The following is a 24254-nucleotide window of genomic DNA, read 5'->3' as shown; positions in this document are numbered from 1 at the left end:
AGACATGTTATGAAAGATTCCATGGTTCAATGATTCAAAAGATAAATAAAAAAAAAATCAAAGAAAGCAATGGCTTAAGATTGATTCTGTCTTTTCTTTGTTCTCGAGATGGAAATCCAGGCAGCAGCCTCTATTTTTTATCTTTTTAAGCATTGTATATACGAGGATTGATCCTCGCTTTTAAAATTTAAAGCTTTAAATAGATATTCCCTTCTCAAGTGGCTTCCCTTCTTTCTTTTGCTCTATTACAACACACATGTATGCTAAAACGTAAATTTATCTGAGTCTTCGACTAGTTCCTCTCATCAACTATCTTTCCAATACGAAAAATCATTTGGTGTGAAATATGCAAGACGGTTATCTCAGTCGTCTGATCATAATCGAATGGCTGAGATAGCCGTTTCGCACCAAATAGCTTTTCGTATTAGATCAACCGTGCACAGGTCAAATATATATATATATATATATATATACACTAAGGACTCATTCGATCCGGGTTTTATAATACTGATTACTACATTTCAAAACACCTCTTTAGCCACATTTTTCATTGATGATTAAGACCTAAATCCATCAAAACTTACAATCAAACACATGGAATGATTTCCATGATTGCAGATTAACAACACTAATTAATATGACATACATATTTCACAATACCTCAGTGAAAATTCAAACCCTTTTATCTAATCTACTGCTATACATTGTTGGGTCCAGCATTGCTCTTCATCTTGGAACTGAGAATAAGCACAGCCTCTCCAACTGTTAAGTAGATGGTATCCACACCCATGAACTGGTCTGCCTGATTTGCAAGCTGCAATTTCTCCAACACTTCACCCACCGGATTCACAAGCACAAGCTGTTGTACGATAAGAGGGTTGAGACCTTGTCAGTTGCTCTCATTTTGATTATCGTATTGAATAGTTAACAGATAATGATGGGTTCTTCTTGATTACCACAAGTTCTTGGTTGTTTGCTGTCTTCTTTAAATCTGTCAGGAGAGCGATCCCACTTGTGTCTATGGTGCTTACACCTGAGAAAAATGTTTGAAAGAAATGTCTGAGTGATGGTATTACCCTGATACTTGGCTGTTGATTAGCAGTAGTTTTTACCTGACATGTCCAAAATGACATAATGGAGCCCAACGGGTTTTCCATCGTCATCCTCCTGCTCTTCCTCAATCCATCTAGAGATCCTACAGAAGAAACAGACACCAAGGAGACTTCAGCCTCTTAAATAATGGCCGCTCTGGTATTCAGCTGTGAACTAATAAAGAGACATGTCAAGAAAGGAAGAGCGTGCCTCTCAGTAAGAAAGGTGGAGTTGGCAAAGTTGACAGGAGCTTCAATAGCGACGATTAGAAATCCCGGGATCTTCGTTGCTTCCTTGTAATGGTGAAGATTTCTGAAAATTTCCGTTCCGGGTATGTTGCCAAGCATCACTACTTTGGGTCTGGTAATTTGGAGGACCACTTTGAAAATCGATATCACTACCTGCAAAAGCAAAAAATTTTCAACATGGTAACCAGCCAAGCAACACCCTCGGCGTTGAAGGACCAGGATATACTCACTGCAAGGGCCAGCCCATCCTGAACAGAAATGAAGATGACCCCAAAAAATGCACACAGGCAGACTATGAAATCTATCTTGTCGATCTTCCAGATGAGGTAGGCTGCCGGGATGTCAACGAGGCCAATGACTGCTGAGACGATGATCGCTCCTAACACGACGTTGGGTGTGTAGACGAAGAGTGGCATGAGGAACAGGAGAGTGATCATTACAGCAATAGACATCACTATGTTTGACGCGGCTGTTTTTGCTCCTGCATTGTAGTTCACTGCAGACCTGGAGAAAGCTCCTGACCAAACACAAAGAAAGACAAGGCAAGTTTCATGACATGACTTGGGTTTCTAATATGTCCTGATTAAAAAAATTAAGTTACAGCATGTTTAGCAGAAACCCATTTTTACTGTCTAGTGGGATCTGCAACTTTTCTTGAGAAAAGAAGAGGAAGAGCAAGTTGCAGCAGACCCGTTGTAATGTAGCAGGAGCTACCGGAGCCCACCATGTTCATCAATCCAATGGCCATCATCTCTTTGTTGCCATCCACTTTATAGTTCTTCATTGCAGCAAAAGTTCTTCCTACGGCTATCCCCTCCTGTTTGTCAGCAACATTATGTAAATCAATCACCTAGTTCGGAGTCTTTCTCACACTTTTTTTTCTTAAAGAAACTCTGTCAAAAATTCCACATGCCAGAGAAAGACAGGAGGTCCCATGGAAAGAGGGATGCCCTGTCGAACTTGTCCATTTCCTCCTCATGAATCATGATAGCATGGATCAATCTACAGAAAGGGTGTGTACATGCATGGTGGTGTTGATGAACTTACAGTGAGGGATACGATGCCGGTAATTAAGCCTGTTTTGAGCGTCAGCGGTAAGTATTTGCCTCCAAAATGTAAACTTTCCCAGGAAGGAGGATTTATTCCGCGTTCCAAGCGCCCAATCTGCGGAGAAGATAAAGCAATTAACCTAAGTAACATTTCTTTTCTCTAGAAAGAAGCAAAAAGTGAGAATAGATAACAAAAAAAAAGTCTTACAATGCTGATGTTGTGCTTTTGGCCTTTGATTGCGTAAATGATGACAGTGGAAATAATCACAGACGCTAAAGGAGCTCCTGCCGATACCCAGAACAGCTTCTGCTTTCTCAAGCTCTGAATTCCACAGTCAAGAAATGTTTATAATTAATATCCATGTCCAACTCATCAAAGAAGATTTCTTTACACAAGACGACCCACCAAGATTAGCGTTCCGGACTCAAGATTCAAGTATAAGAGAATTGCAGTTAAAAAAGTGAGGAGCAAGTCTATCTTTGTTACAGTGATCATAGCGAGAAGATCTGAACCCACTTGAGACCTATCAAGGCGCTATTAGGACAAAGCAAATGTGCTGCCAAAGGATCATTCACTGTACCCAGAAGAAGCTGGACATGGTCCAACAGCTAGAATGGCCAAGGCACACACCCCTTTCATTCTTTACGAGGCCTTTCAAGCCCCTCCCGATGCCTTAGGTAGGGACCTCACTGTTTCCTACTCCATAACCAGAACAGAAGGGGGTGAAAAGGAGACGACAACGAAAGAGTGTTTCTTCAGTTTTCGATTTCTCCACCAAATAGCTCTACCAGTAAGGCTTTTCTTTTCATTTTGGCAGGAATATTTACTTTATGCAGGATTCTATCGGTGGCTGTTAATAAGCTCTCTCTCTCTCTCTCGTATTTATTGTTGGCATTGTTTCTAGGCGACTCTTTCTGGAAATTTCAGTTGAGTAAAAGTGAGGGGAGTCCTTTCTTTTTCTTGCTTTAGAAGATTGAATCCTAAACAATTTCCAACAGATGGCAAAAACGGAGATCACCAGTCCAACCGCCACTAAGGAGTGAAGTGCAATCGAGAATCCATTTGGACTTAACAGATACTTCTAATCTGAGAGGGATCCACTGTAGCGGTAAGGGCATTTCTTTCTTTCTAATATAATATAAAACTAATAATTTTTACAAAACTTCTAAAACTGCTACTTTTAACTTACAATATGTCGCGCCAAAAGGAGGAGGACAAGGAAACAAACGCCCATGAGAATGGTTTGCCATGACCACTGCAAAAGAAAGATAAAAAAATTTTAAAATGAGAAGAGATATTTATTACGTTTATACCCTGTAGTTTACGAAAGAGAAGTGATGGAAAATTGGAAATAGAGATCATCGTATTCGTGTCCACTGATTGAGAATGGATCACAAACCTCATTTTTGTTATGAACAACAGAGCTCATGACAGGAATAATGCCCATTTTCTTCGTGAAATGCACAATCCCTAGGAGTCCTTTTAGTTGTTGAAGAGAGACAATAACTGCAGAGCCGGCCATGAAACCGATGAGGGTGGCCTTGGAAAGGAAATCTATCAAAAAACCCAGCCTGCAAAGAACCCAGAAACGGAAACCATCGGCACCTTATTCGGATCAATAAATATGTGAAGAAAATGGGATTTTAATCAACGTCGAAGAAATTTACCTTAGTACTCCAAGTGTTGCTTGGAAGAGTCCCGCAAAGAAGGTTGAAGTGAAAGCTAGCTGAAGAAAGAGAGCCTGCTGATGAGTCGGGGAGACTTGTTCACTCAGCATGGCTCCCAAAATGAGAGAAGCAATGGAGACGGGACCAACTGCAAGGTCTCTTGAACTCCCGAGTAAGGCATATATGAGAGGAGGAGCAAAGCTCGAATCTGAAACAAATACCGTTGAGGTGAAAAAAAAGAACGAAAAAACAAAAGAATCATGGGGATATTTGGTGATGGATTCTTTGCATTCGTAACTCTAAAAGAAATCATAATATAAAAGTTTTCTTCTCTGTCATTATTTCTGTCTTTCCATGGAATACGTTCCACGCAAGAGATAGACCCAGAAGAACAGTAATATGCACCAGGTAAAAAAACGAAGTAGAATGCTTACAGAGGCCTATGATAGGAGGTAAGTTAGCAAGCTTTGCATAACTGATTCCCTACAGCCAAAACACAAAAAGGGTATCAACCGAGTGCATAAAAAACGCCATTTTCTCCGAGGAGAAAAGATGAAAAGGAAGAATTAAAAAAGAAATTAAGAAGGCTGTTCAGTTTATTGCCTGCGGAATAGCTAAACTTGCAATGGTGAGGCCTGCAATAATATCCGATTTCAAGAGCCGGAAACTGTATGAAGGCCCCCATTCAAGAATGGGGAAGAAGTACTGAGCTCCAAGAATAAACTTCCTCCGAGATGGCTGTCCTCTGAAGTGTCGTAGAGGGTCATCGGGGAAGAACATCTCTTTGGACTTCCTCTTGAACTTGTTGAGCGTGCTCCTCCTCGGCGGTAACACCACCTTGTGTACCTCCACGTTCCCCATCTCCACCGACTCAAACTCTGAGTTGGACTCATTTGCAGTCACTCTCGTCTCTTCCATTGACAAAAAACGAGCGTCTGAATTCTCCCCACTACTACCACCTGATTTATTAGGACAGCTCGCCGCCATCTATCAGCCTCAAACAAGCGTCTGAAATCCAGTAAACCACAGCTTTTAAGGTGAAGGCAGGGAGAGTCAATTCAATACAGGATTTATTGCCAAATGATTTCAGTGAAAAAGATAAGAGTGGAGTATTTAAGGTGACTCTAAGGGCGAGCATAGGCCGGTGTGCCAAGGCTTCCACACGTGCTGCTTCTAAAATTGAGCATTTCTAGAGAATTCCCTTGGCTAGTGTTGCTTTTCTCCTCCGACGAGTGTTGGAGCTGATTCCACCGAAGCTGGTTTCACTGCTTAATGCAAGAGACGGTTAGGCTTACAACCTTAAATGAAGATTTGTCGACATGCATTTGAATGGAGAAAAGAGGATACAGTAATATGGTCGGTTTACTTCAAAATTTTCTCTCTTTATACAGGAAAAGATAATATAATCCTGGATTCTTTTTTCTGCTCCGCGCAGGAAATATGATTGAGATTCTGAGTATTTTATCGGTGGGGACATGGAATCAGAGCTCTTTATAGCTTATGGTTCAGAAGAGCAGAGATTCGGTGCTTCTGATGGAAAGACGAAAGAGATAAAGAGTCCAATGTCAAGTGTCAAGTCTCACCTTATTATTTAGACATCAGATAATCTAGGATGGTGATTGAACATCAAAAAATGGCTAGAAACAGGAATGGCCGACCTCTTCTTCATCTTTTTCTCCGATTACAAAGTGCTCGTGTAATGGCTCTGAGAATCAGAATAGGTGGAGCGATTCATTCGGAACGGCCAGAAACTTCAGTATTACAAGGAGTTTCATGTGTTAAGTACTTATATATGTTTATACAAAAGGATAACTTTGTTCATTAAAGAAGATCTTGACTTGGTTTAAAACCCATATATCATCTTTTCCACCTAAGTTACAGAACAACTTTGATGAAACAGTAGTTCAATTACACTTAAAGAACAGTACCAAGTAAAACATGATTAAGATTTTTATTTAATTCCTAAGCAAAATATGTTCAGATAACTATGGAGTATCCGCTGTAGGTTATTAACCTATTAAGCTCCATAGGAGTCCACAAAATAACCTACAAAGAGTCTTAACGCTTCCAAAGTAAGTGCTTTTATTATCATTCTCTGAAGAAGAAGAATATAGGAGGTGCAAAAGTAAGCAAAAGATTAAAAACAAAAAAGCAAAACAAAACCTAGTAAAATCTCAAGGTTCCCCACTGAATGATTTGTGCCGCTCTGATGAACTTGCAGCGGACCCATTAATGTCCTCCATGGGATTTACAAACTGATCATCTTTCCATGTCCCAAGGATCCAAACAAGCTCGAGCAACTGATGCCCATTGGGAGGAACTTCACTCTTGGTCAGAAAAGCAAGAACAGAAAACAGAAGGGATTAGGATGAACTGAAAACAAGAACCACAAGCACTGCAGAGACAAATGGTTGAAGCAACAGTTTGCTTGTTTTCCTTTTTCTCCTCCTTTCTCTTGTGAGAAATTACCAAACCTGCTAAAGTTTTTGTTTCTGCCAACCTTCCTTTATTGTTCACAAACACTAGCAGTCATGCATAGTGCTCAGCATCTCCACCTACCTTTCAAATACTTGGCTCTTTATGCATGTCTCCATCCTCTACATAGACATATCTCAGAATCTTTGTCCTTGAGACCCACCAGCCTTCTCACCTTCTCTCCCATTTCCCATACTTCTGGCAAAGAATAGTCGCCACAAGTACATAGTCATTTCTCTCTCTCTCGCTCTTTCTCTCTGCTTGTTCAAAGATAATGAATTGTTGGAGATTAAGAACAACGTATGGAGGGGAGGAAAATTTTCGATTCCAATCCGAAAACTGTAACCACTAGCTACAAGAGTGGAAGACAATATGATCATTGCAGCAAATGAGTGCCACTATGACCATCGGCATGCAACGGGGTTTCTGTGATTGTCCTCATCTTCCAGACAATCATAGCAAACAGTACTTGATCAAGTATTGAAGACTAACATATAGTTGAGGGATGCCTGTTTCTCGTAATTAGCATTATGGACAAAAAGAAAACTTCGAATGATTTCAAGATCTAATCGACGGTTTGCTCAATAAGATTTTTTTTTTTTCTGGAGATTATCTTTTTGGCAGATCTTAATCAAACACGGTTGTTGATGATTGAATCAATTATCAAACGTTTCTTTGGAAGAACGAGTGATTTGTTTAGATCATAAGAATCAAGCAGAAATGTTCTTTTCAAGATATATAATCAAAAGCAAATTTCTCAATGCCTAAAACAGATGTTAATGAGAAAAATGGAGACAGTAAGGCATTCACTTACCTTCTTGTCTGAATCTACGTAAAGATTGATGAGCAAAAAATTAAGACCCTAAAAAGCAAGATGAATCCAAATAAAAAGAAGAGAAGAACGATCAACCTTGTTCTTTCAATAGAACTAATCATCTGATCTATCGTTGAGAAGGTTGAAAAGTTGGGTCCACAAAAAAAACTTTTTCTTCCTCGCCGGCCGCTTCGTGATAACCAGATTGGATCTTCACCTGCAACCTTTTCCATTCTGATTTACATCAGAGAAGACAAATGCAAGGGTGAGGAAGAATGCCAAAAATTAGGCACTTATTAAGCTCACACCTTCAATATTGTTTTATTATTTTAAATCCATTTTTTTATTTTTAATAGTTTTTTTTAAAAAAATTGTGCTTTCTATTAATGAATCTCACTTTTAAAAATTGAAACGAAAATTTTCTCATAAAATTAACTGAATAAAATCCCACTAAATCATATTTTGTGACAAAATATCAGTTTTTGCTACGTATGATATGAACTCAATTTATAGAATAAATTTAAACCAAATTAAAGCTGGCCACTAATAGGATTAGAAACGTTAAGTTAGAGGAAAAGAGCTTATAATTTGAAAAGATTAAGTTCAACTTAATTGGACATGACCTATTAATTTGGAATATGAAAATAAAAAAAAATAAGAATTTGACCATTATTTTTTTCGTGGTCATTTGGTGGCCTCTCAACTAAATCAATTCGGGAAGTCAAAAGCCAAAAGAATTATGATCAGCTCCTGAAATTATTCTTGCAGAAGTGGAAGCTTCAATCAACAAAAGCTTCTTTCAAGAGGTCCTTAAAAGTAACAAAGGTTTGCCTGAGGTTCTTCTTCCTCTGTCTCTCTGGTTATTCTTTATTCCTATCCCTTTATAGAGTCATGGGGTACCCCACCTGACCCTTGAGTCTACTACTTGTAGAATGGATCTTAATTTCCTGCATCCCCCAATTATATGTGTAAAAGCTGGGTTAAACCTTAAACCCTAATCCCTATACCCGTTCTCATTAAAAATAATTTCAAATTTGGTCCTTCAGATTACCTTTTGAATGTTGTCTCCCTCATTTAAGGATATCTCAGACCTAAACTGCTGGAGATATTGGCAGGGGAAAGCAAGAAAGTTCTCAGCTCTTTAACTGGAAAAAGGCCAACCACTACCCTACTTTGTGATGAGCCCTACAAGGAGAGGTCAGTCATGTGCACATGAATTTCCTGCATCTCTTCCTTGGTGCAAAGAGACAAACACAAACACAAAGGTCCATGGCTACTATCACTGACAAAAGCAAAGCTGAAAGTCTTCTTCCATCTTTCTTCCTTCCATTAGGACTGGTCCAGTAGGTTTTTCCAGAAAGTGCATGGAATCTTATAACTCAATGAAGGTTTTGTTCACCCAATTCCTGCAAATTTTAATGACAGAAAGTGGGGGAAGAATGTTGTCGATAAAGGTGTTTGATCTGGTCTTGTTGGCCTTACGAATTCCTTTCTGGGTAGCAAGTAGTCTGTGGGTTGATGCACTCTTGATTCTTCCATGGGGTCCCCTCCACTCTCACTGACAGAGCAGAAGATTGGCCATTATAAAGCGTCTAAGTAATAAAGGGAACAAAGCAGGATGATGGGTAGATGTCAGCTGCATGGAGTGGGGTTCAAGATTGGAAAAGGAATCATCTAGGGTATCATCGAGTTTGGCTTTATTTGAATACTTTGAATTCAAGTTCTAATTTGAATTTAGCATCAAGCCTAAAATTGAAGTCAAACTTGAGGCCAAAATTTATAACCGAGTTTGAACTCACTTGAGCTTGGGCTCGAGTTGGGTTTGAGCTCAAAACTATATTTAAAACTTAAAAAATAAAAAAAATAAAGAGAATATTATGATGAACTTAGTACCATTGAACCACAAGCTATCATAGAGAAATTCAAGACTTTTCAATGAAATATACTAATATATAATAACGAACTTAATAGACCTAAAATAAAGAGAAAACATCTTTATTAATAGTGTTTATTCAATTAACAAACAACAACATTAAATGTTGAGGAATCCAAAATGGTTGAATGATCGATTGTCTTTGGGGTTTGAGGTAAATAAAAGCGACCATCAACCAACTAAAGAGGGAATTGACGAGAGCATTAGAGTAAAAAATATTTTCGTAAAAAAAAATTATACTTACAAGTTGGGAAAATCTCAAACTTAACTTGTCATACTTAATGAACCTTATTTCAAGTTTGAACTCGAACTAAACTAAAGTAAAAACTGAACTTAATTGAACTTTTTTTTAATCAATCTCGAATGGAAAGGGAGCTGATTAGGCTTGAGCATGGATAAGAATGCAGAAGATGTACACGTATGCTTCCCTTTTGTGAAAGAGCAAAACTCGACAAAATGCTTAGACATTCATTAAAAATGTTCCCTTATCTATTTTACAAAGCTTGACTCATACAAACGTTAAAAGAAAAGGTTAAACAACGAAGCCTACCTTTCAATGGAAGCTCATGTATCTGATATGAGACTCAATTGGACGTTCATCAATCTGTCGTGTCTACTTAATATAATGAGACCACAGTTAATATCATGAGCCCAAGTACTAAGAGAAGCAATTCATAAGCCGACATGAATGCAACCTGTGACATATAACATAGTCTGCAAAAAATCGTACTTGGGTTTTTTCGTTTTTTTTTCACGTCAAAACTGTAAACGATTGCAGAACAAAGAATAGCCACAAAAGTTACATGAGTTTTTATACGTTAATTGTTATTTCAGATTATTACTAGAAGTCGACTGACAACCAATACGATTCTTGCAGTTCCAAGCACATTAATCTACAGCACCTTGAGACATGGAAAGCTCAGACGATCTGAGGATTTCGAAGCATATGGTTTCTGCAATTCCTCGAATACAATGGCTTCACTGAACTAGAATTATGTAACCTAAAAGCCACACAGAACAGATTAGATCTCTGATTTTACCACATTAGAAATATTTGTACAACAGAAAGTTGTGTAAATACTTGAACAATTTCACTACAGCAAATATTGTGCCGAAGCTGTGTTTAAACTCTCTTCCTCAGAACTAAATGTGTAGAATCATAACTTTCAACCACAGGTAGGAGAAACAGCAGCTTGAGAAAAAAAAACGAGAGCAAGATAGATTGGATTAAGCAAGATGAAGCTGCTTTCTCGTTTGCATCAACCCTCTTCCCAGTCTATTCCATCATCATCGTCATCATCTCCAGGGGCGTCAGCTTGAAGATTCAAATCATTAACTTCGTGAACCTCAGTTGTATTCCCTAATTGAACATAAACAACAAAAATCACAATATTACATAAAAGTTTCAGAGAGATGATTATTTTGGTAATCAGGATGCACAAGTCATACCCTCTGGCTAAAGAGAAAAGGGTGGCAAAACAGGCCAAAGAACAAGATTGTTAATAAAACAGTACACAACATAAAGAGGATAACATGTAAAAGAAAAGTTGCTTCATGAACATAGACAGAACTAACATTCAAGTACTAAACTGATGTAAGAAATATACTTCTATGCCCAAAGCCTTGTCCTTTTTGTCTCGAACGGAAAAAACAAGCAGGTGTATTGGGAAACAAGAAAGAAACTTCAAAAGTTGAGCAAGTCAAAGGACATAATGGAGAAAACCTCAAATAAGGCCAGATAATGATCAGCTCCCCTGGGGTGGGAGATAGAATTTTGAGAAAATTATTTTCTTACAGTTGAATTCTTAAAATCCTAAAGCCTAACTTCAAAAGAATAAACTTTTACAATTAAAACAGATGTGCTAACATGTATGATAAGCCATAGTACAGAAAACTTATGTCCTTCTAATGTTTTAGATGATTGTCTTTATCTTATCCTTTAAATCCTCCCCTTGACTTCCGGGCTTCTATTATCAGAGAATGGTCTCTTCATACTCTTCTTTACTTTGCTTCAACAAAAAACATCTACCCATCGAGAAAAGAAAAAAAAAAAGAAGGGCTACCACCTTTAAACTTTATAATTGTATAATCGAGGTGAAACATGTGAAAACATCAACAGGTATAAAGGACATGTGAAAACATTAACAGAATAAAGAACAAGGGATCCCCCCATCAGTACCTGCAGTTGGAGCTTCTTCCCACTCAATATCGCCATCTCCCTCTTGTTCCCACTTCGATTTTTCACCGACTCTACGATCAGTAGTAGTTTCAGAAACACCATTATACTTTGCTGCCTCTTCCTCCAGATGCTTCTCTTTTGCCGCTTCTTCTTGTTCTTGTCGTCTCTTCATATAAGCAACATAATAAGCTTTAAGATATTCATCCTGGAAGAAGGGAAATAAATTTCAGTAAGTCTAAAAAACAGAGGTCTCAGATAAGACATGAAGTAATTGTACTATTTAACAAATTTAGTTGAAACCTGTAACTGTTTCTGATCATCTTGGTCATCAACTTTTGATTTTTTATCTTCTGTTTTGGAGGCCAAGGATACATCCTTCGCTTCTTGCTTGATTTCTCCACGCTGTTCTCTTGTAAGGTTCATCCCTTGCCTGATCATCCAAGGGGGCAAAACCTTCATGCCTGTAGTTGAGGTATCAGGTTTGGTATCCTCTTCCTTTACTCTAGTATGGAACAGATCAACTTCAACCTGACAAAATTTTCACAATAACCAATAGAGAATAATGAGAATAACAGCCATGGCATATTTTTTTATGCTCCTAACATCTAACAGCAACCTACATAATTATCTAAAATAGCGGGTCCACTTAATGTGGTCCTACTCCTTTGAATTGGATCCTCTAATGTGAACCTATGCATATAATACAGATCTCACCTAATAAGTGTTGCAAGTTTGCAATTCTCTGCTTTGAAGTACCTCAGAACTCTCTCTAATATTCAGAACAACAGAGTTTACCATCCCAAGTAGGAATTTACAGGTATACTTCCACATACGGTGGCTACATTTTCAACTAATTTTTTAATCTTTTTCCCACTTCTCCCATAGGTATGTTTAGATAATTTACAAATAAAATTAGTGACATGCATGGACAGATAAGTCAATTGATAAATAACTACTTAGAAGCCTATTTGGTATTCTAGGCTCACCCTCGAGTTTAAAATAAGAATCATCACATTTGAAGACATGGAACGTATTTCAGGCTGTCAAGGCACCTTCCTTCAAGTTAATATTATCAAAATCTTACAGTAGACTACACTAAAGTACCAAACAAAAGAATATCAAACAAATTTTGTACTTCGACTTTCTCAAAATTAATAATAAATAAATAAATAAAATAAAATAAAGGCTTTGTCAAAGAAAAAAGACTGTACACCATGAATTTAAAATAGCGTAGGTTTCTTACTCATACTAACTGCATTTCCATTTCCCACTGCAATTCTTAAATCATGATATGCCAGCAAGACAACATTTAAGAGATTGAATGTTATTCCAGACAATTTTTGGTAAGGACAGCCACATACAGCGTTGCTACATCTCAGAATGCTTTTATAAATTAAACCACACTTTTTGACTGAGCTGATTCAATTGATTTTGACCCATTTAGCCACCTCAATCCTTCTTCGTAATGACATCTGTGTCATCGTCCCAACCAACAACAAGTCCCAAAGTTACTATCCAGCAGGTCCCCAAAGTAGATTAATACAGTGGAGAATCTCCAGAGACCATGTATTAAATTGTGTTACCGCCAACACTATAAGAAATGGGCCCATGCCGAATCTCTATTGTATGCATGCTCTCCAGTCAATAAAATGGGAAGCCATGAGCAAACCACTGTAAATGCTGACACTAGTAGCCAACAAGGCATCCGCCAGCATAGTTGACTGGTTACACAGCCCCATCATCTATTTAGGTGAAAAGTTCTATGTTTTTCTTTTCCTTCAATGCATGAAATGCCCATATAGAACTGTATATTACCAATATTGTTACAATGCTTGTACCAGCCAGAACTGATACGAATTGGTGGCTGGACAAAATTAACCTATCCAATAGAAAATCTAAGTTGAAGCATTGCAGCCCTTGTTTAACTTGACATGATCAATCCCCCATATTGAAATTGACACGGTCATTCCCCCACAAAAAAATAAATAACTTCAGCTCAATGGTCGGACGTCAATCAACATTTGAATGCCCAGCATATGTCAATCAAATGACTAAATTGCAATGTGGAGTTTGCAGTAAAAATGTATTATATTTAAAAAACACTACCTTTGTGTCACCAAGAGGCGTCATCGGTATTCCACCGTATCCTAGTCCTTGAGAAGATTTTGATAAATCACTTGCACCAGGATTACCATTCATTGCACGGAGAACTTCAGTAACTCCAGCTTCCCACGCTTGAAGATTTCTATAGTCAGGGGGAGTTAGATCTTTTACTCTTTGCAACTGTTCAACCAATGGCTTCAGCTGAACCTGCAATACATGTACCATTGTTATGTGATGAATAGTAAGGGAATCAAGCCATCTTCAATAAGACCAACATTGGCAGGAAAAGATGACACAAAGCTTAGAAACAACCACCGATAAATATCAAACAAGCACTATTAACTGATTAAGTTGGCCATACTAGACAATTGTCTATATGAAAAAAGTTTCAATGATATGTGTTGGGTACTCATCAGCTAGTGTTAAGTTGTTCAACTTCACTTCAATTTCCAAAAGACAGTATGTTAACTTAAAAGAGCAGAAAAAACTACTGAACCTCAATCCTTAGAAGCATATCTTTTAATTTTTCACGTCTCCTCTTCCTTGCATTGTCATCTCCATCTCCCATTTCTTCAGCAGCGAGTTTGTCACTCTCGGCAACAAGTTCACCATTGCAATTTTCACAGTGGAAATATTCATCATTTGGGCTTATAAGTTGAAGAGCATCCAAAGCTGAATACCTGAGTGTTTATCAGACAATAGAATTTAATATCAGGTAAAGAAACTGATATTCGATATCATCAGTAATGCGCTCCTACCTCCTCGAACAATTAGGGCATATGTATTCTTGAATTGTGTTTCTGTTGTCCACTTCATCTTTCAGTTTTTTCTTCATGCGATGAATCCTGTACCTAACAACATCATGTATCTGCAAAAAATATCTCATTAGATATACAGACAATAAGAGCCAGATTAGACAACTGAAGCTGACAAGAAAATAATTCTAGAATGACATAAATTTAGTAGTGCATGAGCACTCAGTGTATCATGTAAAATTAGTAAAATATCCAAATAAATATATCAAGGGGCCTCATCGGATCTATGAAGAAATTACATAAACAAGACTACCTGAGCATAATCCAAACAACAGTATGAATGGATGTGCAACTTTATTTTTTCTTCCCCATCCTTCCCAACTTGTGTCGCAGTAGCAGCTACAGCTTGATTATAGATCTTTGCACCTTTAACTGTCTGCAGAAAAGTAAAATCTATCAAGAAAAAATATTAGAAGAAAATGTATCATATTGTAAGGCCATAGAGAGGCAACTTTTTGCTTCCAAGTATTCCAACAGAAGTAAACAAAAAAGTTATCAAAAAAGAAAAAGGAAAGAGATATAAAGAACAAGGAAGACAGCCACCTGTAAATGCAAATATTAACACTGCATTAAAATTAAAATCCAGGTGATTTTCATGAAAAAAACTCGGTGAAAAGAATTTTTTTCAACATTATAAAACATAATTTTTTCTGACTAATTTTTTTCTGCAGGATCCTCTAAAAGATTTCACAGCATCATAGAAGCTTCACAGAAATCAGTCATAGATGGACTGTGCTCCTTCAATTATTTCAATACTTGCCAGCTTCAGCACAACTACACAATAAACACCACTCATGTGAATAGTTCTAGTCTTAAAAGTGCAAGCAACCCACAAGAAAGAGTTAGATTCATTTGTTCAATTCTCGGATTCATTCAGGCTTCAGGTGCCTCTTGAAAAAAAAAACAAAAAAACAAAGAATATATGGTAGGGAGAAAATTCATTGACTCGGGAAAAAAGAACACTCACTACCTGCATGTCCACCGTCTGTCCTCCATGGGTTCTCAATTTGTCAGTCTAGCTGATAAGGGTTTTCCTATTTCTCTGGTGTGCTGATCATACTTCTTACTTCCAGCAACCTAAAGGTAAGATGATTGCCCCTGTTTAGAAGACCTCATGGTAGACTTAATTGGATGAATAACTATTTATGCACACACATACACACACTTCCCACATTGGAAGGGTTTCTTAATTTAATGTCCTGGCTTCAAGTCTAATAGGTGGATATGTTGAGGTGTTAATTGTGTCAACCAATATCAAGAAAAACCTACAACTACCCAGGAGTTTGGGTCAACCCCATTGACATCGTTACCAGCCATGAGCTTGAAAGTAGTGTTATTGAGGTATCGAACCTCGGGTTGTGGTTGGATCTGGTCTACAAACTAAGTCAAAGACAGAGAAAGAGGAAGAGAGTAAAGCCAAAATCATAGAGATTAGCTTCCTCAAAAAAAAAAAAATAATAAATAATAATAATAATAATAATAATAATAATAAACACATCCTCTATTTAGACTCATCCACTATTCTCCCTTCCTATGTAATGTTCGCAATCTCTTTGTATCCTGTTTGGATAGCCATCATATTGTCTTCATAAAACCATCATTTTGGATCATGTTTAAAAAAAAAAAACTAGGACGGTCATACATTATTAAAGAAAAATAGAAAATAGTGTATGCACTTTCTTAAAAATAACAAAAAACAAATAGAATATCTTCTCACTTGGTCAGATAAGAACCATATCTTGTTCATGGAACTACTAAACAAGTAAATAACAGCAGCAATTAACTGTAGAAAAAATTATTTGAGATGGTTTGGACGGAGAGCTAATAGAACCTAAAAGGTGACTTTTACCATCAATGGTTGCAGATAGGTGTAGCATCGAGTCAAGCCGAGCTCGAACCTGCATATGTTCAAACTGGGCTTGATTTAAATACTTTGAAGTCGAGCTCAAGACCAGCCCAACCCAGCCTTGGGCCTAAAATTGGAATCGAGCTCGAGCCCAATAATTTTAACCGAATTCAAGCTCGAGCTCAAGCCAAGTTCGAGCTTGAGTTCAAGCTCGAGCTCTAACTTACATTTAAAACTTTGGATAAAATACATGTCTCAATTTGGGTATTGGATTCTGTGGGCCTTGGAGGTTCATCTACTCGAAGTGTCAAGTCAAGGTCCATGCACCCTAATGACAGGAGAATTTTTTCCTTCCAATCAGTATAATTGTCTCCATTTAGAAGAATAATATAGGAAGAATCAAAATTTGGAACAGATAAAGTTTGAACAACAAGCTTACTAAAACATGCAATCAAGCCAAATATTAAATATTTACCCATGTACATAAATTCAAAAAGATAAATCAACATGTCATTATAATCTTTCTTGTGGGCTTGGATTATAACACAAGCAATTCATGTCCCATTATGATGGGATCAAAATTTTATCTTTACAGGAATCTTCTAGGCTTGTGGGCAACTAGAATTTTTTTTAAATATTTTTATCTCATCCTAATTAACCACTTAAATATAACATTTATCCAGTGGGGTTAAATTATTATATCTCCATGATTAATCACAATATTTTTATGTCATTAACTTTATGTGACTAAGCTTAATGTTACTAGACATTTTCATAATTAAGAATGTTGTGGCTATTACTCAATTATTCAAATATAAAAAAAAAATATGACACCAAAATAATTGACGAAAATTTATATCAATTAATAATTCCTTATGTTTAGGTCAACCAAAAATATGCATAGAAAATTAAGTATGCATAAAAACCTAAATAAAATTTTCATAAGAGAAAATTATCATAAATATGCATTTATACATTTATATATGCATGTAAAATGATTTAATTCATATGAAATAAATGATAAATGGCATGAAAAACAAATATACTGATTTTCTAGTTATTCAAATATCCATTAAATATATCTAAAGATAACACTCAAGATGGGGTAGTGGTCATTTCCCAAAAATTTAAGTTGAGATCGTGGGTTCAAATCTTACCCTCAAATTTTTATTTTTAGGATTACCGAGTTGGCCCAGCCTTCTCTCAAACAATTCGATTGCGCGGTTTGGATCGAGTGAGTCACAGACAATCCAAGCACTATGAACCAACTCACCACTTAATGCCCCACATGCTTTTAAATGAATGTGTTCTATTTTTTTTTATGCGCATTGGAGGTCATCTTCAACCTCCAGCCACGCGCAGAGAGCACGGTCGTGCTCTGGTGTGCAACGCTGTGGAATGGCCGAAGAGTACAAAAGCTAGTGCACCCAGCCTAGGCAGCGATCCTCCGAGAGCATACCGAACACCAGCGCAATTAGCACCGGTCTCACATGTCCCGCAACTGTGCCGTCCTCCGTCACATCCTCGACGCCAGCACAACGACTTCCTCCAACGCATGACGCCGGTGCACACACCGCCAGCCTTTGAGGGTATTCAAACTCGCACAGCATTAACGTTAGATGAAATGAGTCCAACTCGCAATTCGGTCCTAACTCCTGACCTAGGGTTTAAGTAAATGAGCCGGTTCGCGAGCTCGTGAACCGAACTGAGCCTCTTTAGGGCTCGGCTCGTTTACTTCAACAAGTCGGAAACCCGATCTCGAATTCGATTCGAGATCGGGTTTATTCGAATCGAACCGAGCCGAGGTCGAGCTATTCGCGAACCGACTCAATTCGATGCCACCACTAGTTGCAGACCAACAAGAAATAGAAAAAAACACCAGATGACATGGATAGATGTAGCGAAGGAACACAAAACAAGGGAAACATAGCACATAGTTAACCCACAAAGGACAAATTCATGTAGTTCAAGTAGAAGAAAGAATTAAGTTCATCGACAATAATAGAACTCTTTGGATCTAAAGACAATTTCATTTTCTTTAAAAGCTTTAGCAACGGTTACTTTGCCAATTGCCAAATGGTTGTTATAATGAATCTAATTCTTCTTAAGCAACCTAACTTTCATTTTAATGATCATTCGTTCTATCTTGAGCATTGAAGAATCCATTGTTGAGTGAGAATAGTCTCACATTAATAAACGTTAAGAAGGGTTATCAGTTTATAAGGTAGAGCAATAGGCCTCTTAAGTAGCTAGTCATTTTCAGGTAGAACCTGGCTTAATCCAACAGTGGTATCAGAAGTCCACAATGATTACAAAGCAAAATACCTATTTGGGCCTAAGGTCAGTTTGTGTAGCATGTGCACCATCAATTTGTGTTTCATGGGTTAAGAAGTGTTATCGGTTTATAACATTGAGTAATAGGCCTCTTAAGTGGGTAATCATTTTGTGATAGAATCGGGCTTTAATCCAATAGTGGTATCAGAAATCCAACATCCATCCAATTATTATAGAATAAGTGAATACTATTAAAACAAATATGTTGCTTTAACTTTTTAATATATGTTAAAAACACTAAACTTGCATGGAGAGATTCATTGCACTGCTAATTGTAGAAGGGGCCTCCTTGACCGTTATTAGTTAAGCTAGTGGAAAAAATAACCCTCCATGGCGTTTTTTAATGTATTTCATGAAATTGAAGATTTGTGTAAAGATATCAATATTTCCTGGCAACACATCCCTAGAAGTGCCAATAGCTAAGGAGAGGGTCTCCCATCAGCACGTCACCGTAGGAGACACTTACCCACTTTTTGCCCTTGGCCCTTTCTATGGGGTGCCTCTTTTTTATTTTTTTAGCTTTTTCCTTGTCCTACTAGTATTGTACTCTTTTCTCTTTCAGGAGCCCTCTTAACAGAATCCTCTTTCTCAATATTATTTTGAAAAAAAGTATCAAACTTATACCAGAACAACTAATTAATATGTTTGAAGTTTTAAGACTACTTCCTAAAAATGCAAATGATGTGGGTGAGATGGATTAGGAAACTTATACACCATCATCTTGTTGAAATTTTGAATAGTGAGGACTACTGCATTACTTCTTTGGAATAAAGGAAGGGCTGGAGCACATATAAGTTATGTGTATCCACTTTTTAGTTTAACTATTAGATATAAAAGCTTAAATTTGATTGCTCATTCTACATTTTTTATTGTCCTATGTACGATGGTTAATGTTGAATTTATTTTCCTATTCTTTATCTTTGTTTGGAGATAAAGTTGACATAATACATTGTTGTAAGTAGGTTAGACTCTGTGGCGATCAAGTACATAACTTCACTCTCCAAAGAGGGAAAGATTTGGGTGCAGCCACCCTTGGATGAACTTGAAATAGCCTCCTTTCCCTTTATCTCTTTACCAAACTGCTAAGCTTTTCATCTCACTGTCCAGATGATTTCCTATGTGCTACAAAAATAAAAGAGGAGAAAGAGTCCCCTGGCACACAATAACACGTCTTGAATTTTACGTTCTTATTTCATCAATTTGGCATTGAAATAATAGTTTGGTTAGTAAATACAAATGCAGGAAGTAATAGTCAAATTTCACAGTTCAGATAATAAGTGTCTACCTCTTTCCTGCTATCTCTGGCAACCAGCTTCTCTTCTTCAAAAAATCTTAGGGTACGTCGAAGTTGTTTTGAATGAAGCCTTAAATCCTTTGCCAGATCATCTTCTCTAACCCATTGACGCCTGAGATGGTAAAGCAGTGAAGGAAAATTATCTATGCAGTTAAACAGTTTTACAAAGCAATACACCAGTCATGAAGATATAAAAAACCATGTGATCACACCTAATCATGAACTCAAGCTATGTAAGAAATATGAGAGGATTCTTTTTCTCTAAAAATATACACAATCAGATTATCAACAGGGCAAAAGAAAAAATCCATTTTAAACATCAAAACAGGAGCTCTCTTAGCATTCGCTCCACCTAGTGATTAACTAAGAAAGTGTTCCACTTTTTTTTTAACAAAAGTATTCAACATTTTAACTCTGACTATATGTTACAAGCTTTCTAAATAGATTCAGATCCTAGATCTCTCGTTATTATGGCCACTAAACTTCACTAATTCAGCAAGAGTAATTGAGACTAAGCCACCTTTTTTTTTTTTAATAATGGTGCATATATTAAAAACAAAGAAGGAAGATTACAAACCTAATGTCGGGGGCCTGACTCCACAACAAAGTGATGGAGAGAGATGCCCGCCTTGGCCTGGGAATCTGTCAGGTGATTAGCAGATTGTGGAATGTGATTCCACTTACAGTTTAAAGGAGAAAATAAATTACATATTTCTTTGAACATATCCCAGTGACGCCATGGGGGATGGTCGTGGTTTGCACACCAGTTGATGACCACTTTTGAGTCACCTTCAAACAAAGGGGACCAGAAAGATTGCCAGAGAAGATTTTGAACCCGTGTAAGACACCCGAACGTTCTGCTATAGTGGAATCTGAAATGCCGAGGGGGCTTGAATAGGAGAAGAGGAGATCACCCTTTTCATCATGGATGACACCTCCGAACCCTACTGGACCCGGGAAGCCGAGAGCACTTCCATCAAAATTGAGCTTCAAGTACCCGGGAGGGACCCATATTGCCATAGTAGGAGGGCGAGGTGCAAAAATAGCCCAGCAACAGATTGCCAATTATTCCTGAAGTTTGAACCACTGAGGTTTCTGAATTTTTTTTTATTTAATAGCCAGACAGAAATTGGGTTAGAGATTTGCTCAGTCATAACCTCAACACAGAAGGTTTTGAAATTGAATTTCCTCTTATTACGTTCTTTCCAGAGCGCCCAAATTATATGACCCACACAAGACTAAGCCACCTTTTTTTAATGGTAAAAGTTTCATTAAAATAGGGAGAGGAAGATCCTCAAATACCAAGGGGAACGGAATCCCAACATTCTCTATATCCACTTGTCCATAAACCCATCAATCTCCTCCTCTCAAATAAGCTATACAGGGTAGACCCTCTATTCATTGTAAGAGCAGTCTATAACATATCAACCAACATGCTCAAAACCTAAGCCAGGGTATTTCTCCAATCAAAGCACAGGAGGTTATCACATAAAAAGGCAGACAGTCGGTTAGCTAAAATATCAATCCATTCCATTTCTCCTTGCCTTCCAACCTACTTTTGTCCCTCTTCACCTACCTTTTTTGTTGCATAAATCCAAAGCATTAGTGATAAAAGCCTCTTGCATAACATATTTTCTTGGACTAAATTCTCATAAACACCAAGTCATTATAAACCTGGAAAAAGTAGCAGGAGACAAGTCCTTGTGACAAAGAATCCTCGCTCAAATAGCTTCTACATGACAAAAATATAGGGACGCATGTTTGGTGCAAACCTGAACCATTAGTATTTGAGGAGTCATACACAACCGTGATTGCACAATCACCTTTTTTAGAACTGATCCTCTTGGCCTTATAGAAAACGGTGAACCAGAAATTCAAGACTTTCTCCATTGTTCAAGAGTGTAAATCCCTTCTTCTCCTGTAAAGTTATGATAGGAGACTATTAGGTGGCTATAAGCCAAGAATCAAGAGCCCCTTAAGGATGATCAACATCAATTTTCCCTCTTCCAATCACTTGGCAAAATCCTCTTAGATCAATCAATTGTATCACAGATGCATTTGCTAACAAAGGAGCTACGATAGAGCATCTCACAGTGGCTCACTCTTGCAATTTAAGGCTTGAGGCTCCTCTCTTCTTTCCCCTCAAGACCATCAGCCCACCCCCAGTGTTACCTATTCTTTAATAATAAGTTTATCCAACTTCTAATAAAATAAAACTAAAAAATAAGAAAATTAGTTAAAATAAAACTGAACATGAAATTAGCACTCATTTTCTCAAGCCACTTCTCTTAAAGAAAAAAAAAAATCTTCAAGATGCAACATGGCTTGAACTTACCAAATGATCAATCCAATAGCTGTAGGTAAAATGGTAAACTTAAATTTGCAAGATTCTCCTACATTACAAAATTGAAAGAAAACCATTCTCCACCCCTGCCAAAACCTTGTCTTAACTATTTTCAGTTACACCAGATGAAGCTTTTTCCTCCATCCTGATCTACAATATGTGAGCCCTATTGTTAGGTCATACCTCTTCCAAGTGTTTTCTTGCTCCATTTATTCATGTCATTTTGTACAAGTTAGTTGTTAGAGGGTTTTGCTTTGTGGCAGAGGTATTCTTGAACGGTTCAAAAAGACACCATAGTCATAAGCCAAACTTATACAAACAAAAATGTAAAAAGGAAATATATATCCAAAATCAAGGAAATGAGACTCAGAAAAGGACTTAAACAGTTAAAAAAAACAACAAATTCATAAGCCGAACTTATACCGGCAAAAATGTAAAAAGGAAATATATATCAAAATCAAGGAAAAGAGACTCAGAAAAGGACTTAAACGGTTCAAAAAAGACACCATATTCATAAGCTGAACTTATACCAGCAAAAAAAAAAAAGGAAATATATATCAAAATCAAGGAAACAAGACTCAGAGAAGGACTTAAACGGTTCAAAAAGACACCATATTCATAAGCCGACTTATACCAGTAAAAAAATTAAAAGAAAATATATATCAAAATCGAGGTAACAAGACTCAGAAAAGGAGTTAAACGGCTCAAAAAGACACCATATTCATAAGCCGAAGTTATACCAGCCAAAAAAAAAGGACATATCTATCAAAATCAAGGAAACGAGACTCAAAAAAGGAAGAGAAGAAACACCTTGTGAGAGCATCAAGGATAACAACAGCCATTCCCCTATTATCACTCCTCCCATTCTTTGGTTGGCTGTCACCCTTTAATGTTATGTCATCATAAAAAGCCCGTGCAGCAAGCTTAACCAACCTAGGAAAATCATTGTCTTTTCAGCAAGTGCAAATGAATAAAGATGAAATAGAAAATAAAAAAATAATCCAACTCATGAAAACCAGAATTACAGAAATTGGCAAGTAATTCAATTCTGTGACCAGCCGAGGGGCCTAATCTTTGAAGAATGAGAGTACCTGTTGAAAGGTTCTATGCTCATAATCACTCAACTCAATCGGATGCTTACACCACCCAGCAACAACAAATCTACACTCCCAAGAAGTTTCAACTTTCAGAAGGGGTACCTTCACATTGACAAGCACAATTCTCACAATGAATATACGTTTCCGAGAAACCTTCAGTATGAAATCCTATTAGTGCCTTACAAGAAAATTACTTGGAAAAAATTTCAAATTTTTTATAGTTATTACCACATTTTCCAAGGAAATAGACGGAACTCTAATCCGATCAGTACCATACATAACCATAAAGAAAATAGAACCAAAAAAAGTAAAAAATCTAAAAGACATTACAGCAAAATTCTCATTTACAATATGACTTCAATGAATTAATGGAGAGGAGTCTACCTAGAAATCAAATAGCAGTCTACATTAGTAGGAAGAACTGTTCTGCAAATGCAGCTCACCCTGCTAACAGTCTTTAATAGCGTATATAAAAGGTAATCGAGTGGATTAAAGGGCTTATCCCAAATTGGAAAAAGCTCAAGTTTGAAGCAGTCTAAAACATGACAACACAGAGCAATTTAATTCGGAATTTGCAGAATTGCTCGATCTAAGTAGCACAAACAAACGTAATTCAAAAATATCCCCAAAAATAACGGTCAATGAAAAGGAAGCAATTAAACATAAAAATAATACAGAAAATTCAGAGAGAGAAAAGAACAAGAAAAAACAAACTAAACTTCCAGATTCGTGGAGAATTCACTTACCGGGATTTTCGGGTAAACCTGAAAGGATTACTTAAAAAGAACTCTACTACAGCCACATCTGGAGGACATACGAAGGCACAAAAACAGATAGGAGACAAGAAGTAAGAGCAGCAAAACCGTAACAACAGGGAGAGAGTAGGTAAGAGAAGAAAACAAATCGAAGAGTAAGCAAAAATTAAATGAAGGGAAACTGGGAACGCTCAAAGAAGATGGACAG

General features: G+C 37.2%; 2 protein-coding genes across 3 annotated transcripts; both read right to left on the bottom strand.

The window, feature by feature from the left end:
* Nucleotides 1-525: 525 nt before the first annotated feature.
* LOC137958818 (probable sulfate transporter 3.3) lies at nt 526-7571 on the bottom strand. Its single transcript, XM_068805971.1, has 14 exons — nt 7443-7571; nt 4661-5322; nt 4492-4540; nt 4058-4265; nt 3790-3961; nt 3580-3645; nt 2598-2711; nt 2388-2504; nt 2031-2157; nt 1571-1857; nt 1303-1493; nt 1113-1195; nt 957-1033; nt 526-859 (listed from the first exon to the last, which is right to left on the bottom strand). The coding sequence occupies exons 2-14, from the start codon at nt 5042-5044 to the stop codon at nt 698-700; spliced, it is 2037 nt and encodes a 678-aa protein (XP_068662072.1). The 5' UTR covers nt 5045-5322; nt 7443-7571; the 3' UTR covers nt 526-697.
* Nucleotides 7572-10301: 2730 nt separating this feature from the next.
* On the bottom strand, nt 10302-24123 carry LOC137959112 (transcription initiation factor IIE subunit alpha-like). 2 transcript variants are annotated; one of them, XM_068806416.1, is made up of 11 exons: nt 24038-24123; nt 23286-23393; nt 23005-23127; nt 19842-19962; nt 14630-14752; nt 14320-14429; nt 14058-14241; nt 13565-13768; nt 11759-11986; nt 11459-11663; nt 10302-10639 (listed from the first exon to the last, which is right to left on the bottom strand). In XM_068806416.1, exons 2-11 carry the CDS (start codon nt 23306-23308, stop codon nt 10539-10541), a joined length of 1422 nt encoding a protein of 473 aa, XP_068662517.1. In that variant the 5' UTR covers nt 23309-23393; nt 24038-24123; the 3' UTR covers nt 10302-10538. The 2 variants fall into 2 exon arrangements, with proteins under 2 accessions (XP_068662517.1, XP_068662518.1); XM_068806417.1 differs by lacking the exons at nt 23005-23127; nt 23286-23393; nt 24038-24123 and adding an exon at nt 15347-15453 and having other exon boundaries at nt 19842-19902.
* Nucleotides 24124-24254: the final 131 nt, after the last annotated feature.

Source organism: Aristolochia californica, unplaced genomic scaffold (genome assembly GCF_029961685.1).
Source record: "Aristolochia californica isolate CCGP_79_NKW_82.1479 unplaced genomic scaffold, dmAriCali1.0.hap1 SCAF_3, whole genome shotgun sequence".
Lineage (NCBI taxonomy): Eukaryota > Viridiplantae > Streptophyta > Magnoliopsida > Piperales > Aristolochiaceae > Aristolochia > Aristolochia californica.
Note: the sequence above shows the minus strand (reverse complement) of the source record. Positions and strands in the feature narration are given on the sequence as shown.

Bases quoted from the DNA above. Each gene is read 5' to 3' on its own strand.
- LOC137958818 (XM_068805971.1), bottom strand. From the start codon at position 5,044: ATGGCGGCGAGCTGTCCTAATAAATCAGGTGGTAGTAGTGGGGAGAAT. The intron at 4,541-4,660 runs GCAATAAACTGA...TTTTGGCTGTAG, and splicing joins CAAGTTTAGCTATTCCGCAG to GGAATCAGTTATGCAAAGCT. The intron at 1,196-1,302 runs GCACGCTCTTCC...TTTCTTCTGTAG, and splicing joins TCCACCTTTCTTACTGAGAG to GATCTCTAGATGGATTGAGG.
- LOC137959112 (XM_068806416.1), bottom strand. From the start codon at position 23,308: ATGAGCATAGAACCTTTCAACAG. The intron at 11,987-13,564 runs GTAGTGTTTTTT...AAATTTTGTCAG, and splicing joins CGCCTCTTGGTGACACAAAG to GTTGAAGTTGATCTGTTCCA. The intron at 10,640-11,458 runs GTACTGATGGGG...ATGTTCAATTAG, and splicing joins GGAAGAAGCTCCAACTGCAG to GGAATACAACTGAGGTTCAC.